Raw genomic sequence first — 23,275 nt, 5'->3', positions numbered from 1 at the left:
AAGAATTCACAAATTATGATGTTCATAACATTTCCAGTAAAAAAAGTAACCTGAAAACCTTTCAAAAGCTGCCTGGATGTTCTTTTGGAAGTTCTATAAGCTGGTTAGGGAGGAAATAAAGAGAGAAAATGCTCCGTGCTGTGGTATGCTTAACTTGTAAGTTTTGTTGAATGTCATGTTGTGTGGTATTTTAAGACCAGAGCCTCTGATTATAAGGCATGGTAACTTTATATCTTGTAAGATTAAGGTAAAGACTGGCAATCACTCTGACAGGCAATAAAGTTTATTATAAGTATTATTATTTTAAAGAATATTAGAGAAAAGGGGGAAGTCACAGTGTATGGAGTAGTTATGAAACTAATGAAAAACTTTTCACGGCACCATGGAAGTATGAGCTTGGAAAAGTCCAGTGTTTGGTCCATATTGAGATAGAATGAAACCAGAGGAATCATTGAAGGGAAAGTGTTTTTATGTGCACTTCCCGCTTTTGAAAATTAGTTGTCTGGCTGTAGCATAATTTACTTCATAACAGTAGCCACAATTCTTCGACATCTGTAGATGTCGACATTTGTAGATGTCTTATTTTGCTATTTCTAGGGACACTTTGGAAGAAATATTGCGAGTCTACTCAGTGAGTGATGATAAACCTACATAGCTCACTTTGTTGATATGATGAACAAATTGCTGTGGAAACATAGAAAGATAAAAGAGCAAAGTGGTGAATTCCCCACTGCTGGGACCGTAAGGGTGGACAGTGTCAGAGACTCACCAAGAAGCAAGCATTCATACTGAACTTTGAAGCTCAGTAAGTTAAAATTCTAGAGGGATGCTGTTATTGGTTCCAAAGTCACATCCAGGATGTCTCAACCTACTAGACTATTTTGTTCTTCCTCCTCCATATTCCAAAAAGAACCTACCTATTATCAGGAGTAGGAAGAACTTGCAAAGGATAAGGTCTCAGGCACCTGCATTTCCCTCCTTTACTACCTTGATCACCATCAGTGAAGTTAATATAAGGGGGTCATGGGACTTCCCTGGTGGTGCAGTGGTTAAGAACCCACCTGCCAATGCAGGGGACATGGGTTCAAGCCCTGGTCCGGGAAGATCCCCATGCTGTGGAGCAACTAAGCCCATGCACCACAACTACTGAGACTGCACTGTAGAGCCTGCAAGCCACAACTACTGAGCCCACGTGCCACAACTACTGAAGCCTGCGCGGCTAAAGCCCGTGCTCCACAGCAAGAGAAGACATCGCAGTGAGAAGCCTGTGCACCGCAATGAAGAGTAACCCCTGCTTGCTGCAACTAGAGAAAGCCTGCATGCAGCAACGAAGACCCAATGCAGCCAAAAATAAAATAAATAAATTTATTAAAAAAAAAATATATATATATATAAGGGGGTCATGATGGAAGGCCAGCATGGTGTGACTGATCCAGCACTCAGAAAATCAGTTGTGTCCCAGGCAGGAAAATACCTTAGATATCTAAAGCATATCTGAGATGCTTGGCCATTCTGTTTTGAAGAGATTATCAAGTTTTAAGATTTTCTAAGTTCTCTTGAGATACAGATCTAGTAACTCCTGACCTTTTACCATCAATTAATTTCTTCCATACAAATGACATGTATATTGAGAATCTGTTATATACTAAACACTGGATTTTTAGATTTGAAAGACCCAGTCCTTGCTCTGAGCAACTCATGGTGGTGTTTAATGTAAGCATGAGACTAAATGAAGTCTTTTCATAAATGGCATGTATATGCCTGCTACATAAGCCAAATTATAGTCAATTTTTCTATTTTCTATAGTAGATTTATTATATTTCTGATTCATAAATCTTTCAATAGATGGCTATTTTCTTTATTATCATATATATATATATATATATATATTTTACAATACAATTTAAAAATTATGAAAATGGCACCAGAGCTGAAGGAGTAAAGATGAGTTGAATTTATATTTTCTTTTCTAATATTTTTTTATATTCGTTTTGATTCTTTTCCTGAACTCTCTTTATACTAGAATTATAGGTCATCAGACTTGCATTGATCCCTTCTATAGTGGCAGTGGAAAGAAATAAAGTGGACAACACTTGGATTTTATGGCCTGAATGGACAGAGAAGCAGAAATATATTCAATGAATCTGGCAGTAAGACACCTCTTGTGGTTCCTAGACTGACCCATCTATGCAATGAAGTAGCTCCTCTATAGAATATTCATATCCTCTTCATTTTGTTCAGTCCTTCTTGTGAAGGATTCTGGTCAACGTGGCAGGAATGAAGGAGAGATGGGAAGGAGAGAAGTTGGAAGGGGTAGCTAAGAAACAGATTACATAGGTTCTTATTGATCAGGTAAAGAGTTTGGATTGTATTTCAAGTTCAATGGGAAAGCACTGGAGGACTTTACATTTTAGATTGTCTGCTGTGGGTGAACGTGTAGTGGGATAAGTTCTACATGTTTTCATAAATGGACTAAGGTTTCTTCCTCCAAACAGAGAAGAGCTTTAAATAACCAGAGTATTAGGGACACAGAGATGGGGCATCTACTTGGTGAGTATTGATAAAGTCTGGAGGAAATGGAAAGCCAAGGGAAGAAACAAAGAAGAGAAGAAGAGATATTTGTCTGTGTTTGTCTCCAGAAGCTCCACATTGACGTAGATGTCAGAGGGAAACTAGCCAAAACACTTTCACAGTCTTTAAATGCACTGGTCTAGCTGGAAGGGGAAAATATGGATGATTACCAGACATAAAGAACTGTGTGAGAGACTTTGGCATTCAGGAGGAACTGACTTGGTACAAAATGTCTTTCCAGGGAGCAGAAAGCTTCTGATACATGGGGATCATGACTTGGGCTTCCTTCATTGCACATTGCGCCTAGAACACAGATGCTCAGTGAACACCAAGTGGGTGTTTGATCCTTAAAATATATATATATATATATGAATATATATTTTGCATTATATTGTTTTGGACAAGATTTTACCTGTTTTCTGTTCACCTAATGTCACTGAAAAAAGTACAGCAGATAAATCCCATTTATACCATGATTTAATTAAAATGTGGAACTGGTCTTCTTGTTCTTCAATCATAAATGAATCATTCTACTCTTCTTTTCACAAAATGTGATTGTGTTCTGAAGATTGATGGATCCAGGCACATTTTGGACTGGAGGAATCACAGTCTAGACTTCAGCTAAAGCAATAAAGTGATGCTTTTTCTTCAAGGTCAGAACACTCAAAGATGAGTAGGCCTGCTGCACAATTACAATTTATTTAGATTCATGTATTACATCTGGCATGAAAATAGTTCCAAATGGTTGCATACTTAGAAACTCAAAGTATGTGTAATATACAAATGAGAGAATAAGATTGTATGTATATGTAATTTAAATACATCCCAAAATATAGACACTTGCCTTTTTTTTCTTTTTTTTTTTTTTTTTTTTTTTTTGCGGTACGCCGGCCCCTCACTGTTGTGGCCTCTTCCGTTGCGGAGCACAGACTCCGGACGCGCAGGCTCAGCGGCCATGGCTCACGGGCCCAGCCACTTCGCGGCATGTGGAATCTTCCCGGACCGGGGCACAAACCCACGTCCCCCGCATCGGCAGGCGGACTGTCAACCACTGCGCCACCACGGAAGCCCGACACTTGCCTTTTTATTGCAGTGTTTTATAAACTCAAAGTTTAGCTAGTAGAATCATCAATGTGTATTTAAATGTTTTAGATAATGCATTTGTCAAAAAAAATAAAAAAGAATTGATGTACCGTTTACCAGAAATACAAATATATATTTCCTCATAAGAAAATAATATGCAGGGATAAAGACTAGGCTGACCTCATATTTGTGAATGAATAGTAATGCACACATACCATCTCCTCTCCTCTTCCTCCTCTTTCTTCTCCTTCTTCTGTCTTCCTTCTTCCTTCCCTCCTTTCTCCTTTTCTTCTTTCTTTTTTCTTTCTAAAGGCAAGATTATAAAAATATAATAGGTTTTGTAGAAAAAATTTAAATACAGAAGAATAAACAGAAAATAGGTAACTGCTAATATTTATATATTTTCAATTAATCTTTTTTGATATCTAGATCGATATACTTTATTAAGCAAAACTAGGATTCTACTATAGAATTTTGTAACCTGCTAAGAATAGACTTGGCTTTGACCTGGATAGTAAGTGTGGCTAGAACCTGAACTTTTTAACAGAAAAATCTAGGGCAACCTATATGTTGGGTTAGCTAATACTCAGGGTATGTGGTAATTAAAGGTGACTTCCATGAGGAGGAGAAATGTAAAGAACTTTTAATAAAAGAAGAAAGGGATGATTCAGAAATTGCATGTGGCAGCCAAATCCGAACTCTCCTTATGAATAACACCAAATTTATTCTTTTATAATCCTATTTCTGAGGGCAAAAGAAGGTTTTATTTGGAATGATTGTGTCTTAGTATCCTGTTGAAGCAGTTTTTCCAGGCATTAAGCCAGGATTTGAAGAAATTGCTTTATTTCTTTCAAGCTACTAGTTTAATCTCAAAGTAAGGTCCTCAGAGCACCTCCATCAGAATTTCCTGGAGAGCCATTCATAGTGCAGATTTCCGAACCCACTGCTGTCCTCCTGAATCAGTCTTTAATGACGGGGCCTAGGAATTTACAATTAACAAATTTGATGTATAACAAAGTTTGAGAGTCACTGCACTGAAATTCTTAAAACTCTTAAAAATCAATGTACTAAGCAGCTTTTTAGGGGCCCTACAGTGTGTGTTAATGTACATTCTCCCAAGAAATAAATTCCTTTAAAAAGACTTAACCTTAGCAGTCTTTAGAATTGAAAGAGACCTTAAAAATTATGTAATTCAATCACATCCCTATACAAATAAGGAAACTCAAAAGATGAAGTGACCTTTCCGAAGTCTCAGAGCCAGTTTGTGAAAGAACTGAGCCTGTTACCCAAAAAGAACCTCTGACTCCAAGTCCAAAGCCCTTTCCTTCTGCAGACTGGAGTGTGCTTTACCGTAGCTGCTGGGTGACTTATGTCGAGCCTCTGTTTCCTCACAGTAAATGCCATTTTAATCCTTGCTTATTTACTTTCTAATGACAAATCCTAACACCAATTTCTTTATAAAAACACATTTTGGTGTTTAAAGAGAAACATGCCTGGCTTTAATGTAATTGTGAAAACTGCAGAGCCATGAAGTCTCCTTTGTTAACTGCATACAGCATATAATCTGTGGTCCATAATTCTTAAGTTTGCCTGCTGGTGTACTCAGATAAGAGGAAGCAGCGAGAGCTCTAAATTAAAGGCTTCTGATAGAATAAACTGCATAGATATCTCCATTTCCAGAGCAGGAAAAAATTCTCCTTGTTTAGTGAGGTGAAAAGTAATCTAAATAGCGGAAAATAATCTCAAACACAATTCTTGAAAGCACTGAGAATCTTATAAGAACAATGCTGTATAGGTACTGTATATATCACTTATACGCGGAATCTAAAAAAGCCGAATTCATAAAAACAGGGAATAAAATGGTAGTTAACAGGGACTGGGGGGTGGGGGAATAGGAGAGATGTTGTTTAAGGATGTAAACTTGCAACTAGTGGGTAAATAAGTCCCGGAGATCTAATGTACAGTATAGTGATTATAGACAACAGTGTTTGTTATAAACATTAAACTTGCTAAGAGACTAGATAAAAACCAAAACAAAAATGCTGTACAAATGATCTGTGCAGAATGTTTCTGGTGCTGAAATTCTATTCCATTCCAGAACTGCAGTCAAAAAAAAAAAAGAGAGAGATACATGATGGACAGTTAAAATGACTTTTATTTTGCCTGAATTATTTTGGTTGCCATATTTTCAGAAGTCTGAAGGGGAGCTAGCTCTTCCTCTTTTTTTTTATTGCTGTAACCTTCAGCCACTCTCTAGCTGGACATTTAGCTCCAGTTTGAATTAGGAGCCGTGGCCCCTTGCTCAATACTGGAAAGACTGATTTGTTGGACAGTGCTGTGCTCACCATTAATTAACACCATGAGAAACACGTGTTACCAAATCAGAGAGAATTTCAAGCTCGTAGCTAACTGTATGCATTTCCTTTTGCTTTGTTTCATGGATGGTAGGTTCAAAGCAAGTGACAGTGCAGTGTTATATTCAGAACCAATTTCATCGAAGCAAAGGAGAACGTAATTTATTATTTTTGACCATCACTATGATCTTTTGATTTTTTCCTCAATCTTCAGTAATGATTTTTTAACCATCTGGTTATTTATGACATCATGTTTTATGTTAGAAAGATATTTCTTCAGGAAATCTCTGCTCTCAAAATACTTTTAGATAAACAACTGACTAATGAAATAGCTATATATCACATAGAGTATTTTTTGAGTTCTTATTTTTTAAGTAGGCAAAGCAACCTTGACCTTCAGGAAGAAGATAGCTTCTCACAAGTGAATTTTATTTCAGCAGTTAGAGATAAGTGACTAGTCCAAATGTGAACTAGATTCTTCTGTCTCATGGCCAGCAGTTTTGCAGTATCACTGTTAAATGGAATTACTGGTAATCTACAAACAATTGGCTTTCTTTTATAAACTCTTAAACATTTTTGATGATGAGCTTGACATTGTGGCATTTGGATTTCTTATTTATTAGGAAAGCAGGTAAGAGGGACTTGAATTCAGAATCCAAGATAAAACAAATGTGTGTTTCAGTGAATATTATAAGGATAAAGAGAATTCTTTTGGAGGGAGTGTAAGTCTCTTGGAACTGGGTTTATGGAGTAGAACTAGATGACACACAAACTTACTGTTGAAAGGACTCCTTGAATAAAATGACTTGTTCCCAAGCACTTCTGTCCACCTCTCTCCACTTGCTCTGATTCCCTCTCTCCATCCTCCCTCTCTTCCTGTCTCTTTGGAAAGAGGCCCTCTGGTCTCTAACCTAATTTAACTTGTTTCTGGAAATGGAGCAAATTAAATTTTACATATTAATGTGCTTATGCCTGAAGTATCCATCTTCCTATGATCAGGAGATTAGGCTGCATTTGATTTTATGTTGACCAATCCACCTCCTCTTATTTTTAGATTGCTCATAGTAGCCTTGTAGTTCATTTGATCATAGGAGATACTGGATATTATATTGTTGGTGCCTCTAATATAAAATTATGATTTTATGACTTGTAATGTTTCTCTGATGGTTTTGGGGATAGTTGGGACAATTTTTTTTAAATGCACATTAATCTAGTGTCAATAACCATTGAGTGATCTAGTAATAAGTGTAAAGGAAATACCAAGAATAGAAACTTTTTCTTTTTTTTTTTTGCTTAAGGAGTAGCTTATTGTGGCCACGTTGAATAGTAAGCTTTACTATCTCACTAATTAAGAGGAGGGGTCAGTCAGTTTCAGCTACAACTTGTGGGACAATGGTCTTGGAAGGAGAGAGTTTGAGCACCTTCTGGATAAACATATTTTTCACCTTTTGCTTTGGGCCCCCATCCCAAGTTTATATCTTTATTTACAGGTAAATGGCTACTTCCCTTATTGAATCACCGAAACTTGCATGATAGGAAAAGCAGAAAAACCAGTAATCAAAAAGAGTTATTAAGAAAAAAATGTAGGTTGGTAATATAATGAGGACATACCTATTTATAGATTGTTTGGTTTCAGAACATCTCTGCTTTGGAGTTTCCACCTAGGGCTAAAATAAAATATGTCCAAAATCTGAGCTCCTTGTCTTTTCACAGATGTTTAGTAACTTCTTTACTTCTTTGTAGTTACCAAAAACATGACGAACCTTCCAATACCCAGCTTCACAACTTTAACACCATCTATCATTTTCCTTTTGTAATCTTGTGGTTGTGTAGTCTAACGCTTTACAGAATGCATAACTCTCTTCTACGACATCCTTAACATTGCTCACCCAGCCTGTGTTCAAACATGTCCAGTGACGAAGTACTCGCCAGTTCATGAGGCAACCCCTTTTTTTCTTAGTAAGTTCTCTATTTTCATCAAAATCTATATATCTCCAATCATTTTTACCATTGAGGCAAAGAGTCTTCATACTTTTTCTAAAACCAGCTTGGATAAAGGCCCAAGCAAACTTTTAGTCATTATTTGTTTGCTTTTCTTTCTGTGGCAATTTCAAATTTTTATTTGCTTGTCTCTATTTGTTTTTTAAATTGCCTTGGACACATTGAAGTAGGTTTTCTGTCAGAAAAAAGTTTTAAAGCTTGGAGATGTTTGCCTGTCCACTTGAAACAAATCGGAAGACCACAGCAGTAATCTCATTTCCATTTGAGAAAAAAAAGATCACATTTTAGCAAAGAATGACAAAGTATAAGACATCTTTACCCCTTGGTCACTCACATTTTATTTAAATAAGAATGGTTAACAGTGGTTTGTAGTCACATCTTTGAAAAAAATGACATCCAAAATTAGATCTATCACACCAATAATATATATATATATGTATATAATATTATACACACACAATATATGGCATATGCATTATTTGTATATTCTGCAGTGACTTAAAAAACCCAAAATATAAGCATGAAACATATCAATAGATAAAACATTGCATATAAGAAAGAAAATTTAAAAAATGAAAGAGCATTTGGGAGTTACAGTAACTACCATGTATTGCTCACTTGCTAGTCTGAGCTCTTATAGTAAACAAATTGCCTGTGTTAGCTCATTTAATCTTCATAACAACCTTGAGAGGTAATCTATCATGATCCCATTTTACAGTTGAGGAAACTGAGGTTTAGAGAGATGAGTTGATTTTTCTAAGGTCACACAACTAGTAAGTGATGGAGCCACAGTATGAGCCCAAATCACCTAACCCCAGAGTCCCTGCACCTCAGAGGTATTCAGCATTAGTCAAACCACCAGCGTCAGAATGACCGAAGGTACCTGGAGAGAGTGCACATCCCCAGACTCCACCACCAAATCGACCAAAGGAGAACTTCTGAGAATGTGGGACTATTTTAAATGACCAAACGTAACTTTTATATAAGCCATTGAGAAGGAATAGGTCTCCTAAAATTTCCCTGAAGATAAGAGGTAACTCTCCATCTTATCTGTCCCTCCAAGCCAACTCTGAGCAACAGAATTTATTGCTCTAAGTTGCAAAATGGGAGAAACTCTGACCCACTTGGTCAAGTTCTTCAGAAGTAGCTTAGAATTTTCTTTGGATATAATGAATCATTCATTTGTCCTTTTATGAAGGATGATGGATCTGTGCAAGTCCAGCCTTACACCCTTGCCCATCTGCCTGCCTCTCACATTTGTGAAATAACTCACCAGGTTAAGCGTGTAATCGGGCAGAATGAAGAACACACAGGGATCAGACCCTGACCTTATTAGCACAGCGTGATCCTCAGGCCTGGCATCCTCCAGCTGAGTGTTACCCAGCTGGAGAAGTTTCTGTCTTTCCTGTAGGAGAATGATCTGCTCTCTGACTCTGCTTATCAAGCTATTCAAGCAGTAGAGTTCTGTTGACATGGTAAGAAAAATATGTGTGTCAGGCACACAAGCCATAAAAGAACTTTTTGCATTGAAAGTAGAAATTTGAATTATATTTGGAATATGAATGCCCTTTCAGGCTTCTCATGCCAGCAGCCATGTTGTTAGTGAAATTTAAATGTGGGAAGAATGATGTTATGGGCTGTCAGATTGTTTGGCAAATGATTTAGGTCTATTTGGTCTATTTGTAATACAGTGATTTGGGTAACTTTTTACTATGAAAAATAAAAGCTAAATGCTTCTTTATGCATGGGTTTTATTTCACATCAATAATGATTTTCTTCATCCTAGTTAATTTTGCTTCTTAAATGTAAAATGCTAATGTGTGAGTGTCATATATACTATACAACATAAATCTGCCTGTCTGCATCCTCTTTCATACAATTCAATACAGGCTCTTTTTTATTTGATCTGGAGATAATGTGGTTGATTTATTTGTAATGACTCCTGGAAATTTACTTTTTCTGACTTAATAGAAGATTTAACCCCTACATGGAATTCAGGTTGAATCAATTCTATAGATGTTATTCTAGATTGGGATTGTATCACGTTTTAATACGAATTTGGCTTCTCCTTTAGATTTTGTTTGCTTTTGGTTCTGTGGTCAGGTTTCAGCCCTTTCAAAAGCAGCGTCCATAGTAACAATGTTAAAGGGGCCCTGAGTGCCCACGGGGCTCTCCTCTCCCGGCTCTGGCCCCTCTGCCTCCCCAGAGGGGCCTCCATAACTCACAGCCCAGCCCTTAGATATCCTGTCTGCCTTTCCAGCTTCCACAAACCTTGCAGCCAATGTCCAGGCCCCATTTCCCCCAATAAGTCTAGTCCTGTCTTGAATGAAGATTTATAAAAAGAAAAGAGCCACTTCTCATGCTCTATCAGAAAGATTTCAAAATACTGAAGTTCTAAGGAAGTCACTTTCAGACTTCCGAGACTTAATAAAGCTTGAGTTGTTCCCCTCGAGCACATCTCTCTTTAACCCTATAATCGTCTTTGTAACCCACCTCTGACCTCCGCCTTCGATTTCAGTCCCTCTGATTATGAAGCTGAGCCCCAGCCTCAACTCTGCATGGGTGTCTGTTCAGAACTGAACAGAAAGGAAAGAGAGAACTGCTTAAATAGCCATTGAAACTATCTTTCAATGGCTTCAACATAACCAAAAAAGTAGGCAGAAGCCAGGGTTTGTCTTCTACTTAGCTATGTGATCTCCAAAGCTTATTTGCGATTACCGTCGATCTTAGGAGACCCTGTATGGCTTTGTGCCTTATAAAATTTGATCCTATATAATCTCATACAGAAATGTGAGGTCACAAAGGCCACACATGAAAGTTCCCTATGCTGGGTGAGGCCTGAGTCTGAGTGTCCCTGTTTCTTGAATGCCAGGCAATGGGCTTAATATTTTCTACCAACTTAACAACTTGTAAAATAGTACTCAACAGCTCAAAGTTGCCTTTGATGTTTAGATATTTCATATGGATGTAATGTCATCTCATTATATTTTTTGAATTATTTATGATGAAGGTTATATATAAACAAACAAATAAATATATTAGACCCACTTCAAAAAGAGAAATATAGGCCATTATTGACAGTAGTACTATTTCTGGTCAAGTCAAGAAGGCTTTCTAAAGTAAACTTCTCCCTGGCCTTCCCGTGCTCCTTCCAGAGCCAGACGGTTACTTTATCCTCTTGCTGCCCAGGCCTGCTGCACAGCTAGCTACCTGCTCCGAGCTTTCTCTCTCTGGATTCGGAGCACATAATGAGATGTTACAGTGACTTCGGTTTCTCTAGCATCTGGTTTCTACGTTTTCATTTCCCTTTGTCTCTCTATGTATCTTTGAGACTTCATTCATTGGACATAGTACTTGTCGTTCAATGATACTTATCAACTACAATGAGCAGTAGTCTGAGATGTGGAAATCATTCCTCTAACCTTGAAACACCGTTGTTATTCATTAGGCCTTTTGTTTCAATGCAGGTCAAAACAATCATAAAAGTAAGACTGTGCAGAGGATCTTAAAGGAATTAGTAAGCATAATCAAGTAATTGTCATGATAAGGATTTAATTGTGTATTTCATCTTTGAATTCTGTTCCTTTTTTAGGTAAGGGGGCGTGGAGAGAGAAAATGAGGGTATGTAGATTCTGGGTGATTCTGAAGGACAACTACCTTTATTTTCTCTCCTCTCTGGGAGATGGGAGATATAAGGAACAATGTTCTACCGAGGAATCCAGTTGCATTTAACAAATACTTTCTATTGGGATTTGACAGGTTTCAATTCTGTACTATCTTTAACACATTCACTAGTAATGATATTACCTATAGCTTACAGAGAACTTATAGCTTACAGAGAACTTTTGTCATTTGCAACTTGCAATTCAACTCCGTATCAGTTACTAATTTCATTTTGGAAATCAGGATACTGATTCTCGGAGAGGTTAGGTGATATTTCTAAAATCGCTCAGCATGTGAGTCTCAGAGCCAGAGTAGGAACCCAGGTGTTCTAACACCAAATCCTTGTTCTTTCCTCCACACATTGCTGCTTCTAGAAAAAAAAAAAAGAACCCATTTATTGAGCACCTAGTGTGTGCTAGAAGCCTTTCAATATGTTCATTTATTTAATCCTTACAACAACCTTGAGAAGGTAGATAATATTATCCCTATTTTAGCTAGAAAGTGAAAATTCAGAGCGGTTTAATTACTTAATCCACCTGGTACTGGGTCATAGATTACATTTTCTTTCTTCCATTTCGGATTATGGATCCTGCTGTAGAAGAAACAGAATCTGTTCTCAGTTTCCCCCACAAGATACTACAATTTAAAAGGGAGTAGGGAATCATACTGTGCATTTGCAGTGCCTGGTGAATTATCAGGTACCAAACAAAAGCCTTCTGCAATACTTCACAATAAACATTGTTTTAATCCCTGCAGAGGGATTGAGGTAAGTAAATATGAAGGATAAACATCAATTTCAGTCTCTCCACTCCCTGTCACTTCCATGGTCTTTCCATGATCCCAGTTGTGGTTGTGTCTGCTAACTACCTCACCTCTGCCCTTCAAAACCTACTGATCCCTGAGGACTGGCCTTACGTTTTCCTGGAGCCTTTTCCAGCTCATTTCAGTCAACCCCTCTAGCACAGACTGCACACATCATACAATAAACACTGCAAATACAGCCAGGATCTCAGATCACGTTACGTGCTTTATTTTGGCAGTTTGTGGAAAATACAAACTCTTTGTTTTAGAGATCGTATCATATGGATGCTTATTTTGTATTTTTCTCGGTACCCAGTATAATGTTAGGAATATAGATTTCCAGTGTTTGATTAGTTTTTAACAAGAAGTCAATCCAGACAGAATATTGATTTGTTAAGACAACCTGACTTTTTCCTTGTATAAATTTTGATCCCAAATGTAACTTTCACCTAGGCATTCAATTGCCTAGGCTAGGTTAAGAACTAGTTTTATTCTTTGGTTAAGACAGTCCAGAAGAATAAGAAGAATAGCTGTTTGATAAGACATTTTTTTAAAGATATACTGGGATTCTACTGAGTCTGAAAACACAAGATCAAGAGGACAAGCACGTGGAGGCATATACACACAGGAAGAAGACACGGAAGTCAGAAAACACAGGGGGCGTGGTTTGAGAAACATGGTCAGATTCTGACACAATGGGATCGAAAAGAAGAATAAACACATATAATAAATATAAGTGTAAAGATAAAATTGGAAAGGGATGATGGGGCCAAATGGAAAAAAGCCTAAGGAATTTGGACTTTATCCTCAGGCTGAAAGGAAGACATAGGATGGTTTTGAACAGAGGATAAACAGAAATACTTATGGTGGTAGGTGCTGGGTGATCTCAAATAGCAGTGCCTTAGGGAACAGGCAACAGCAGAAAGGAGAGAAAGGCAGATGACTGTATAAAAGAGGCAGCTAGCTGCTACCCAGCCTCAGCCCTCAATGGCCATACAGCAGTTTGCTACCATCTTTTAACATTTTTCAAAAGAAATTGGAAATCTGGGCTTTTGAGTAAAAATCTCCACATTCTTCAATGTTGGCTTACAATTTTTTAACGACTGTGTTAATCACATGTAACACCAGTGAATCAGATACCAGCCTGTGATCTTGACCTGCAATGAGTGACACAACCACTTTTAAACATGGGTAACTAAAGAAAACTGATCAGAGAAAAAAATAAGCTGAACAGCCAATGTGATGATTTCACAGGTCAGAGACCTCACGAGAAACAGAAACACTCCTTTTCTAGAGGCAGACTCATGCCACAGCATATATTTTATACCCAGTTCTACTTTCATTTTAAAGCTAACAAGTTTTACAATGTGTGACTCAGCTGACCTTTAAAACTTTTTCAAACCTTTTTTTCCAAACTCTTCAGAACTGACAGAAACCGTGTCAGAAACTATGAACTTGTTATATCGATCCAGGCATGTTTTCAGATATGAATTAAATTGAAAAAGTTCCAGAAGACTTTTGAGTCAATAAGTTCATTATTTGAGTGTTCATTGATCTACCACAAGGCATAACCTGGGACTTTCCTGAGAAGCCCAGGCTGTGTGGTCACCTTACTTTCCTGATATCTAATTGTAAGTCCAAAATAAAGGGGGGAAAATAAAGAATGGGAGAAAAGTAGTTTGAAGAGATAATGATTGGATTTTTTTCTAAAATTTTGAAAGACAAGAATCCTCAAAATAGGGAATCACAGTGAACCCCAAGCAACATAAATAAAAGAATTGTAAGTGTAGCCACATCATTGCAAAACTGAAGACCACCAATGAAGGGAAACTCTTAACAGTAGCTTCAGAGAAAACAGTTTACCTAAAATAGAACAATAATTAGAGTGATAGCATATTTTTGAATGTATCAACTGAAGTCTATAAACAATAGCATAATGCTATAAAGAACAGAGTATAACTAGAATTTACACCCAATAATATATATTTATTTAGCCATTATTCATGAATAATGGCTAAATAAATATATTTTCAGACATGCAGGAGGAGAATATTTACTATCAAAAGAACTTCACCGGTGAGATTTCTGAAGAACGCACTTCAGAAGTATGGAATGGTAGTTTAATATGTATTGATAAGAAGAAATTGTGAGCAGGGAAACTGGAAAACATAGGATAAATATAAATGAATAATGTCTGTGTAAAACATAATAATGTCTAATACAGGGAGTAAAAAGTCAAGATAGTATTAGAATACGGAACATTGTACAGCATTATTATGTAGAATGGGAAGGGATGACTGACAGATTATTCTAAATATTTGAATTTGGGTAAATAAAGCTAAAGATATAATTAAATTTTTTGAACATAAATTTTGAAATTTTAATAATCACTTTATATAGAGCAGGTATAACTTCCAAACTAATAAAGGGAAGAATAAAATTAGAAAAAAGTGAAAAACATTCAGCCAAAGAGAAAGCAGGAAATGAATAGAAAGAATTACAGGAAAATCAAGCCAAATATAAAATAAGATGGGAAACATCTATGCAAAGAGAGTGGTAATTAGGGTAAATATTAATGGACAGATTTCACCAGTAGAAAGATTGTGATGCACTAGCCCAAAAATCCTAGAAGAGGGGAAAAGGTATTTAAAGACATTCTATGAATTGAGAGCTGAAACAGACTTAGAAAATTTATTTTCTCATTTACAAATGAAGACATCAAAGCCCAGAGGGGCAAGTGAGATAACCAAGTTCACACAGCTAAAATGTGCCAGATATTCAGCCAGAACCTGTTAACATTCCTTCTGACCCCTCTTGCCCCTGTTAGTATCCCCCATCTCCTCCCCAGCTTCCTCCAGGAGACAGCCCTCTGAGGTGGGTTAATGGCAAGATGTCTCAAGAGCAGCTGCCTGCTGTGGTGTTTATTGCTAACCTGTGGGAAGTCGGGCTCCTCTACCACCTCCCCCTCCTCAACCCTGCCATCTCTCTCCAGGTCTCAAATACCCCTACATAAGCGCAGATCAGCAATTCCATTGCCTAAGCAGACATCCATCCAACCAACCAACTGGCACATGGCTGTGCAAGTGAAAGCTCCATCCCTTTGTAAGAAGTTTGGTTGGAGTCTTAGTGCCAATTTTAGGGCAACAATAAGAATCCCACTCAAAAGCCTATTATCGTTTAAAACACAGAACACTTGATCTGCTGGCAAGCATTTTGAATTGCATTCTGGGAAGAAAAGCAATCACTGATCTTGACTAAAAGCTCCAAGCTGCCTTCATTTAAATATTTATGCCCTAGGTTTTGACAAAGTTGAGCATAATCAAAATCCCACTGAGAAGAAGAATGTCGAAAAGATTAATTAGAAAGAAAGCAGGCTTCCCTGGTGGCGCAGTGGTTAAGAATCCTCCTGCCAACGCAGGGGATACCGGTTCGAGCCCTGGTCCAAGAAGATCCCACATGCTGCAGAGCAACAAAGCCTGTGTGCCACAACTACTGAGCCTGTGTGCCACAACTACTAAAGCTCGTGCACCTAGAGACCTGCTCCTCAACAAGAGAAGCCACCACAATGAGAAGCCCTTGCACCGCAAGGAAGAGTAGCCCCCTCTCACCGCAACTAGTGAAAGCCTGCGCGCAGTGACAAAGACCCAACGCAGCGAAAAATGAATAAATAAAAAAAAGAAAGAAAGAAAAAATGGCCCCTTTCTCTGCCTTTGTGTTAATTGTTCTTAGATAACAAGCTCTTAAATGAGTGAAGATGCCTTTACATGCTTTTGATTGTAAATTTTATTAAGGTCTTGAAGAGAGTTCATCTGAGCATTGAAATGGCGTTTACTGAAAAGTGTCTCAACTTTCATGAGCAGAAACACACAATTGGTAGATGTGTTGGGTTGTCACTGACAATAGAGTCTAAGGCCCCCTATAAAAGAATTGTAAGTGTACAATACAACCGTTCCTCTCTTCCAGGAAGGATGAATTGCCATGGTAACACTGCCAAGAAATAATAGGTCAAGTTTTATCCTTGTGCCTCAGGGTTATTTTATTAGGGTTTTGCTTGGAAGTGGATGCCATTGTAAAATGAAGGTTTGGGTATTTCAAAGCTAAACATCATGCCAAGAAAATCTGATCAATAAAATCGGCTGGTGTGAAGAAGATGGATAAAAGACAATAGGTAAGAAGAACATCTACATTGATCAAAGAACTATTTAGAGGCCAGTTTATTAGAACTCTATTCTAAAATGTGAGCTTCATTTACAGACGCTTGTATAACTAAGTGTCTGTAAATGAATTCAAACTGTACAAGATCAGTAGGGAACAGTGGTTTGTAAATTTCATTTTAATGGAAGATTAAATGCTGTAAGGAAAAGAAGTTCTTATTCCAAAAATAAGCATGCAACAAGAAAGCATAAAATATTTGAGCTTCCTGTTTTGCTTACTATTTTTATCAGACTATGTTCAATGCTGCTTTATGCCTGCCTATTTATGGAAATTAAAAAATAAATACAACTGGAAGGAAAGTAACATCACCTAAAAGAAGTAATGTATAATAATCAGCATTTTGTTGTTTCTGTTGTTTTGGAGAGTAGTGTCTCAGTATATGTTATGACTTTAGGTTTTTCTGTAACAGCATTTCAAAAATTTGGGGATGAAATTCCAACGTGAAACAGTATATAATGTGTATCGCTTCAAGCAATGGTGCTCTGTCCTTCTAAGAACAATATATGTATGTATTCATGTATATTTAAGATCTACTTTTTTAAAGCAATAAGATATATCAACTCACCACTTTTGAATAGAATTAATTTTTCATAAATGGAATATAGTTATGCATTTTAGCATAACATCTTTGTGAGACAATGTTAGGCTTCTCAATAAGACTACTGTTAATCTTCTATATTTTCTCTCCTGTAAAGTAGTAAAGGGGTATGTGGATAGCTGTGAAATTTATATTGTTTTTGCCCTGGTCATGAAGATTGCAGACTGGGGTCGATGACTGCATTAGTTTCCTACCGCTGCTATAATGAAGTACCACAAACTGGGTGGCTTAAAACAACAGAAATTTATTGTCTCACAGTTCTGGAGGCTAGAAGTCCTAAATTAAGGTATCACAGGGCCATGCTCTCTCTCAGGCTCTAGGGGGAGAATTCATTTCATGCCTCTCTCCTAGCTTCTAGGGGTTGCCAGCAATCCTTGACGTTTCTTGGTTTGTTGATACATCACTCCAATCTCTGCTACTGCCTTCATGTGGCCTTCTCTGTGTCTCTGTTTTCCCTTCTTGAAAGGACACTGGTCATAGGATTAGAACCCACCGTAATCCAGTATGAACTCATCCCAACTTGATTACATCTGCCAAGACCCTATTTCCAAATAAGGTTACATTCACAGGTTCCAGGGTTAGGACTTCACATATTTTGGTGGGGGGAACACAGTACAGCCCATAACTGTGACTATGAATTGGAGAACCTCACCACTGAGCAGATGGTCTCAGTTACAGTTTTAAATTGCTATGCTATCTGGTTCTTTAGAAATGATATTTCGTGTCTAATATTTTGTAGACATGTGAGGAATATGATATCCTGATTAATGAAATGCTTTTAAAGTATAAAGTTTTTAAATATAAAAAATACGTCTAGAATACATAAAATAAATTTAATAAATATCTATCACAGTCTGTAACTGGTAATAGGTGTTCACTTATTGTTTATTGAATGAATGAATCAATCAACCAATCAGCATTAATATTAAATTATATTGAGTATAATTTAATCTTCCTTTGATGATTCAAAATAATTCCTACAGGTAGAAGGTAGCAAGGTACAAGTTAAAAAGGTAGCAAGGTACAAGATTGTTACTTGCTTGAATGCTAAATGACTGTTTATTCCATTTCACATATTTGTGTCTATTTAGAAGTTCACTAGGTAAAATGTGTTTTATGTCTTATGTTGCAGTGTTCTCATCCTACATTGCTGTTGATTTCCTCTTTGGATTATTACATATTATTTCCTTTAGCTTAATTAAATTACCTTTGTTGATCAGTTAACACCAATGTGTTCTGGTTTGGTTTCTCCATCTATAAAATTACCTACTTTTTCATGTATCAGGATTGTTTGTCCTTCAATCTATTTTTCTCTGTCTAGACATTCAATAAATGTATTTTGAGGGTAGTGATATTATTTGAGTTATGTTTCTTTACTAATGATTTCTTCCATTTTCCCTTTAATCCAATACAGAGAGAAGTAACCACCAAAACAAAAACAAATTACAATATAACCCAGATTTTACAAGTGAAAGCTATTCCTCGATCCTAAAACTGCACATTACCTCTGTGTGACCTCAGAAGTGTTTGAGAATGCACTACATGCAGTTAAAAAAATAAAATGTTTCACCAGAGAAAGAAAACATAAGGCAAAAACAGGCAAAAATGCCAAAATTCAAACTGAAAATGTTCCTAGCTACTACTTATCAAACTGCTAATGTTTTCCATTTTAGAGCTCTTTTTTGACAGATATTCAAGTATTTGCTAATCAAACCTATCATTTAAGCCAAAAATTCCTCCTAAAAACATGATTGAGAAGTCAAAATATTTAAGCCAGCTAAGATGATTTTATTTTTTCTTAAAAGAGAGAAAAATGAAAGCTAACTCTCTTGGAAGAAAGCTTTCATTTTTAAATCATATTTTTATCCCTTTTTTTGTGAAAGATCTCCTGTTGTGTTTTTCAATCACCAGAAGCCTACATTTATAGAAAACCAGCAGGTATCTCCAGTTATTAGAATCAACTGGGCAGAGCAGCAAGGCAAAGCCAGAGTTTAGAGCCATTTTCCTGAGCAGATTGAGAAGTACCATCTTAGTCAGTTACCTTTTGAGATTCTCACATTTAATTACGTTAGTGGCACTTGACATTATAAATGTTCTTTTCTTTCCAATATAACCTTCTATCATTATTGGTAAATGTCAAATGTAATGAGGTATTTTTTCTGACTCCTTTTTCTTCCTAATATAATGGGAGAGAAAATGCTAATGAGTTTGTAATCTTAAATTTGTTTTCAGTACTCAAAACCAATGCAGAGCCAACTAGTGTCTATTAGCTTAGTTTTACTCTTTTTATTTTATTTGCATTTGGAAAGGAAATTTCCTCTCTGTATTTCTTACTACACTTCCCCTACTTGATGCAATTTCTTATTCTCCCTGAGAGCTCTGAGGTGACAACTACCTCCAATTAGATTGTGTTTCTGAGTTCAAGTCAGAATCCTGTGGAAGGTCCTGCCCCTTGCTGTGACTTAAGTGCTGTCTGAAAGCTTCTTTTTTTTTTTCTTTTTCTTAAAAGCTGTTTTTGTCCCCCTCTCTCTGTTTTAAAATTTGGATACATAATGGCTATTCAACCCCGTGGTTTCCTGTAACATCTCAATCATAATGTAACGGGACCTTGATTTCTGCTCCCTTGAAGATTAAATACACTTCCAGTGTGAAATTGATATGTTTTATAACACTAGATCTAGTTTCCTTACTGTCAAAATAAAATTAGCATCTTATGAAAGAGGAAGCCATCACTGGAAGAGGTCAAGAAGAGAGGGAAAATGTCATAGTTTTTCAACACAACATTATTTAGTGTCTGTATTGAAGACATGCTTGACAGGAAGGGTCTGGGTCACATTTTAGCAGTGCCTCGGGCATATTGGCTGTTTTCTCCTATTGAGAAATTGGGGAAAAGCTGTCTTTTGTATAGAGAAAGCAGCAGGAAGTGGGTCCCTAACCTGTAAGAAGGCTACTTGGTCAATGTCAAAAAAGATATTTTACCAAGAGATAAAGAAAGCTATTTAAAATTACTTCACAGTAGGAAAAAAAAGTGGTAATTTTATAGATAATGTATTCTGAAAAATATGAACCCAAGACAAAAGTGCCTAAGTTTTAAAATAGAATGACTAGTTATAAGGGGTTCTGTTCCCCAGGAGCTAAAATATATTACACAATCTCTAATTATACCTTGCTTTTTAAACACAGTCTTTGAGCATTTGGTTCTCTTTCTCCTTCATTTCACAGTTGGATATACTGTTAATGGAATTATATCCAACAAATATCCAAAAATATCCAAATAAGCTCAAGATTGTCTTCTTTCTGTCTAATAAATTTTTATGATTGTCCCAATTACATGCAGTTTTTGATTTCCAAGTTTATCTCTAATATCTATACCTTCATATTTATAAAATACTAAGCAAAGTACAGTAAAATATTCAAATATCATTTGATTATATATCATTTCAATTTTCTTCATAGCATTTTTTTTTATATTCAAGGAATGGTCACATTTTCACGTGGTGAAACCTAGACTTTCCTTTTTATTTTCTGCCAATTGGTGGTATGTTCTGAAAGACCTTCCTCGTTTGTTTTGCTTCATTTTTTGTTATTTTGGATACCATAACCTGTTTTTATCTTACCTTTGGAAATTATTTCAATAATATTACCTAATAAACACCTCTAATCAGGCCAGCCTTATCCCTGCTCCAAGTGTAGGGTAGAATTGTTGCTCATGAACAGTCACACCCTTTGCTAATTTTCAAGTTTTATTTCACACGCCCACATTCTCCTGGAATCATTTGCTGATTTCCTCAACCTTCTTTGGTTACCATTCTCTGAATTTTCAGGGGCCAAATAGAATAAACCACACAAATTAGGAGAAAATTGTGAGCATTCTTGAGTTTCCTACTGTTAGTCCGATGTGGAGTGCAAGCATCTGAGCAGGAGGGTACCTACAGGTGAGGAACAGTGTGTCCAACATGAGCCTGTTCTAAGAGTGAGACCCAGGAGATGTTCACTTCATTTTTTTTAATGTTTTATTTTATTTTATTTTATTTTATTTTTTTACACCTTTATTAGAGTATAATTGCTGTACAATGGTGTGTTAGTTTCTGCTTTATAACAAAGTGAATCAGTTATACATATACACATGTTCCCATATCTCTCCCCTCTTGCGTCTGACCTACTAGAGAATGGACTTGAGGATATGGGGAGGGGGAAGGGTAAGCTGTGACAAAACGAGAGAGTGGCATGGACATATATACACGACCAAACGTAAAATAGATAGCTAGTGGGAAGCAGCCGCAAAGCACAGGGAGATAAGCTCGGTGCTTTGTTCACTTCATTTTGATGCTAAAGGAACTTCTTGAATCTTCCAACACATTAGCTTTCCCTTCAAGACCTATTAATATTGCCTTAGGGGGAACTGGGATGCACTTTGTATACAAAGGAGGCATCTCTGGGAGAAGGGAAGAAAGAGGACCCAGACCGAAGTCAGAAAGAAGGTGACATTTCTGTCCAAAATGCTAAGCACCTAGAATACTAGGACAGAGAAATCAGAGCCCAATCGCCTGGGAAAGTGGTGAAGGGGGAAGCCAAGGAGCATTGGGTTATAAGTTATACCCCCAGATCCTGAGAAGACAAAGGAGCAAGAGTTAGTTGAATTGAGGAATAATTTCTTCAACTACATCGTGCAGTATCTGTGACCTATATAGGTCATTTCAGTGATGTAGCTGCCTCTGATTCTCAGATTTCACTGCTGCATGAGACTATTTTGCAGGCCCTGAGCCCCTGCATTTGTAAGCTGCCATCTACCATCCTGTGTTAGCCTTGCCTTCCCAAATTTCAGGAATAACAGCCAGTTCTTACCATTTATTGACCACTTTTTGTGTGTCAGGCTCAGTGAAGTACTTTCCATGCATTATTTCATGTCACCCTAACAGGCACGCTAGACTTTAGGGGGTTTAAGTTAATAGAGGCTCAGCAGCTTGTGCATGTCCCCCCAAGCTCTCTAATGGGAGAGTGGGAACTCCAGATCTGTCCGACTCAAACACCCACACAATGTAGGTATTTTAATTGTCATTTTACCATTGAATAACTGGAAACTACACTGCATGCTTTTAAATGCAGGGACCTTTTCATAAAAGGTCCCTTTCTCTTTTTTCCCCCACAGAGGCTTGTACTTAGCAGATAGATAGTAAATACATAATGCTGGAGCTAATGTACTCTTCTGGTTTTAAACTCTACAAAAGCCACAGATTTTGATATGTATGATCTTTCTTCTTATTTTCTTTTCTATAGTTAAATGCTCCTTAATGGGAGTGAACATATGTAGAAGGTACTCTGAGCTAGTTCTTTACACCCCCCAAAAAAAAGATTTGCTCATAATACTGCAGAGCGGCCATATGAAAATCATTAGGAAAAACAAGACTGAAAAACATATATAGCTATACATTGTAAATACAATTTAGACTCTCTGTTATGACTATTTTGGGAATAACTAATCACTTCCCAGAAGGTGTATTGCCTCATTTTTTGACAGATTATTATTTTTATTTTGTAGGACACAGCAGGCCAGGAAAGATACAGGACTATCACCACAGCCTATTATCGTGGAGCCATGGGCTTTATTTTAATGTATGACATCACAAATGAAGAATCCTTCAATGCAGTACAGGATTGGTAAGTAAGAGCAAATGTTCGCATTACTAATAATGACTTTTTTTCACTCACCTCTCTCTCCCTCCTCAAAGCAGTGATCACACCACAATGTAATATGTGTATTTTTATATACTGTGATCCCACTTGTGTTTCATAAAGCAAATAAGGGCTAGCTATGCTCAGACCCATTTAAGGATTGATAAGAAATCATTTTGATGATTTTGCTCTATTTTGTTCACTCCAGTGCTTTGCATCCTGTGATCTTTAGTTCCGTGGGGACACGTACATTGCTTTTGATTTTTTGAAGTACAAATAATGAATGGTCTGGAAGCATACTGGTCTAAAATAGGAA

At 36.9% G+C, this 23,275-nt stretch overlaps 1 protein-coding gene across 1 annotated transcript in view; it reads left to right on the top strand.

The window, feature by feature from the left end:
- RAB3C (RAB3C, member RAS oncogene family) overlaps positions 1-23,275 on the top strand; it is a 289,518-nt gene that overhangs the window by 104,740 nt on the left and 161,503 nt on the right. Inside the window, exon 3 of the mRNA XM_027101072.1 lies at positions 22,826-22,944. Coding sequence (XP_026956873.1) covers positions 22,826-22,944 — 119 coding nt within the window. The remainder of the gene's footprint in view (positions 1-22,825; positions 22,945-23,275) is intronic.

This window comes from Aethalodelphis obliquidens, unplaced genomic scaffold, assembly GCF_003676395.1.
Source record: "Aethalodelphis obliquidens isolate GAN/ISIS:26980383/991018 unplaced genomic scaffold, ASM367639v1 scaffold4, whole genome shotgun sequence".
In the NCBI taxonomy this organism is placed as follows: Eukaryota; Metazoa; Chordata; class Mammalia; order Artiodactyla; family Delphinidae; genus Aethalodelphis; species Aethalodelphis obliquidens.
This window is presented reverse-complemented; position numbering and strand designations above follow the sequence as displayed.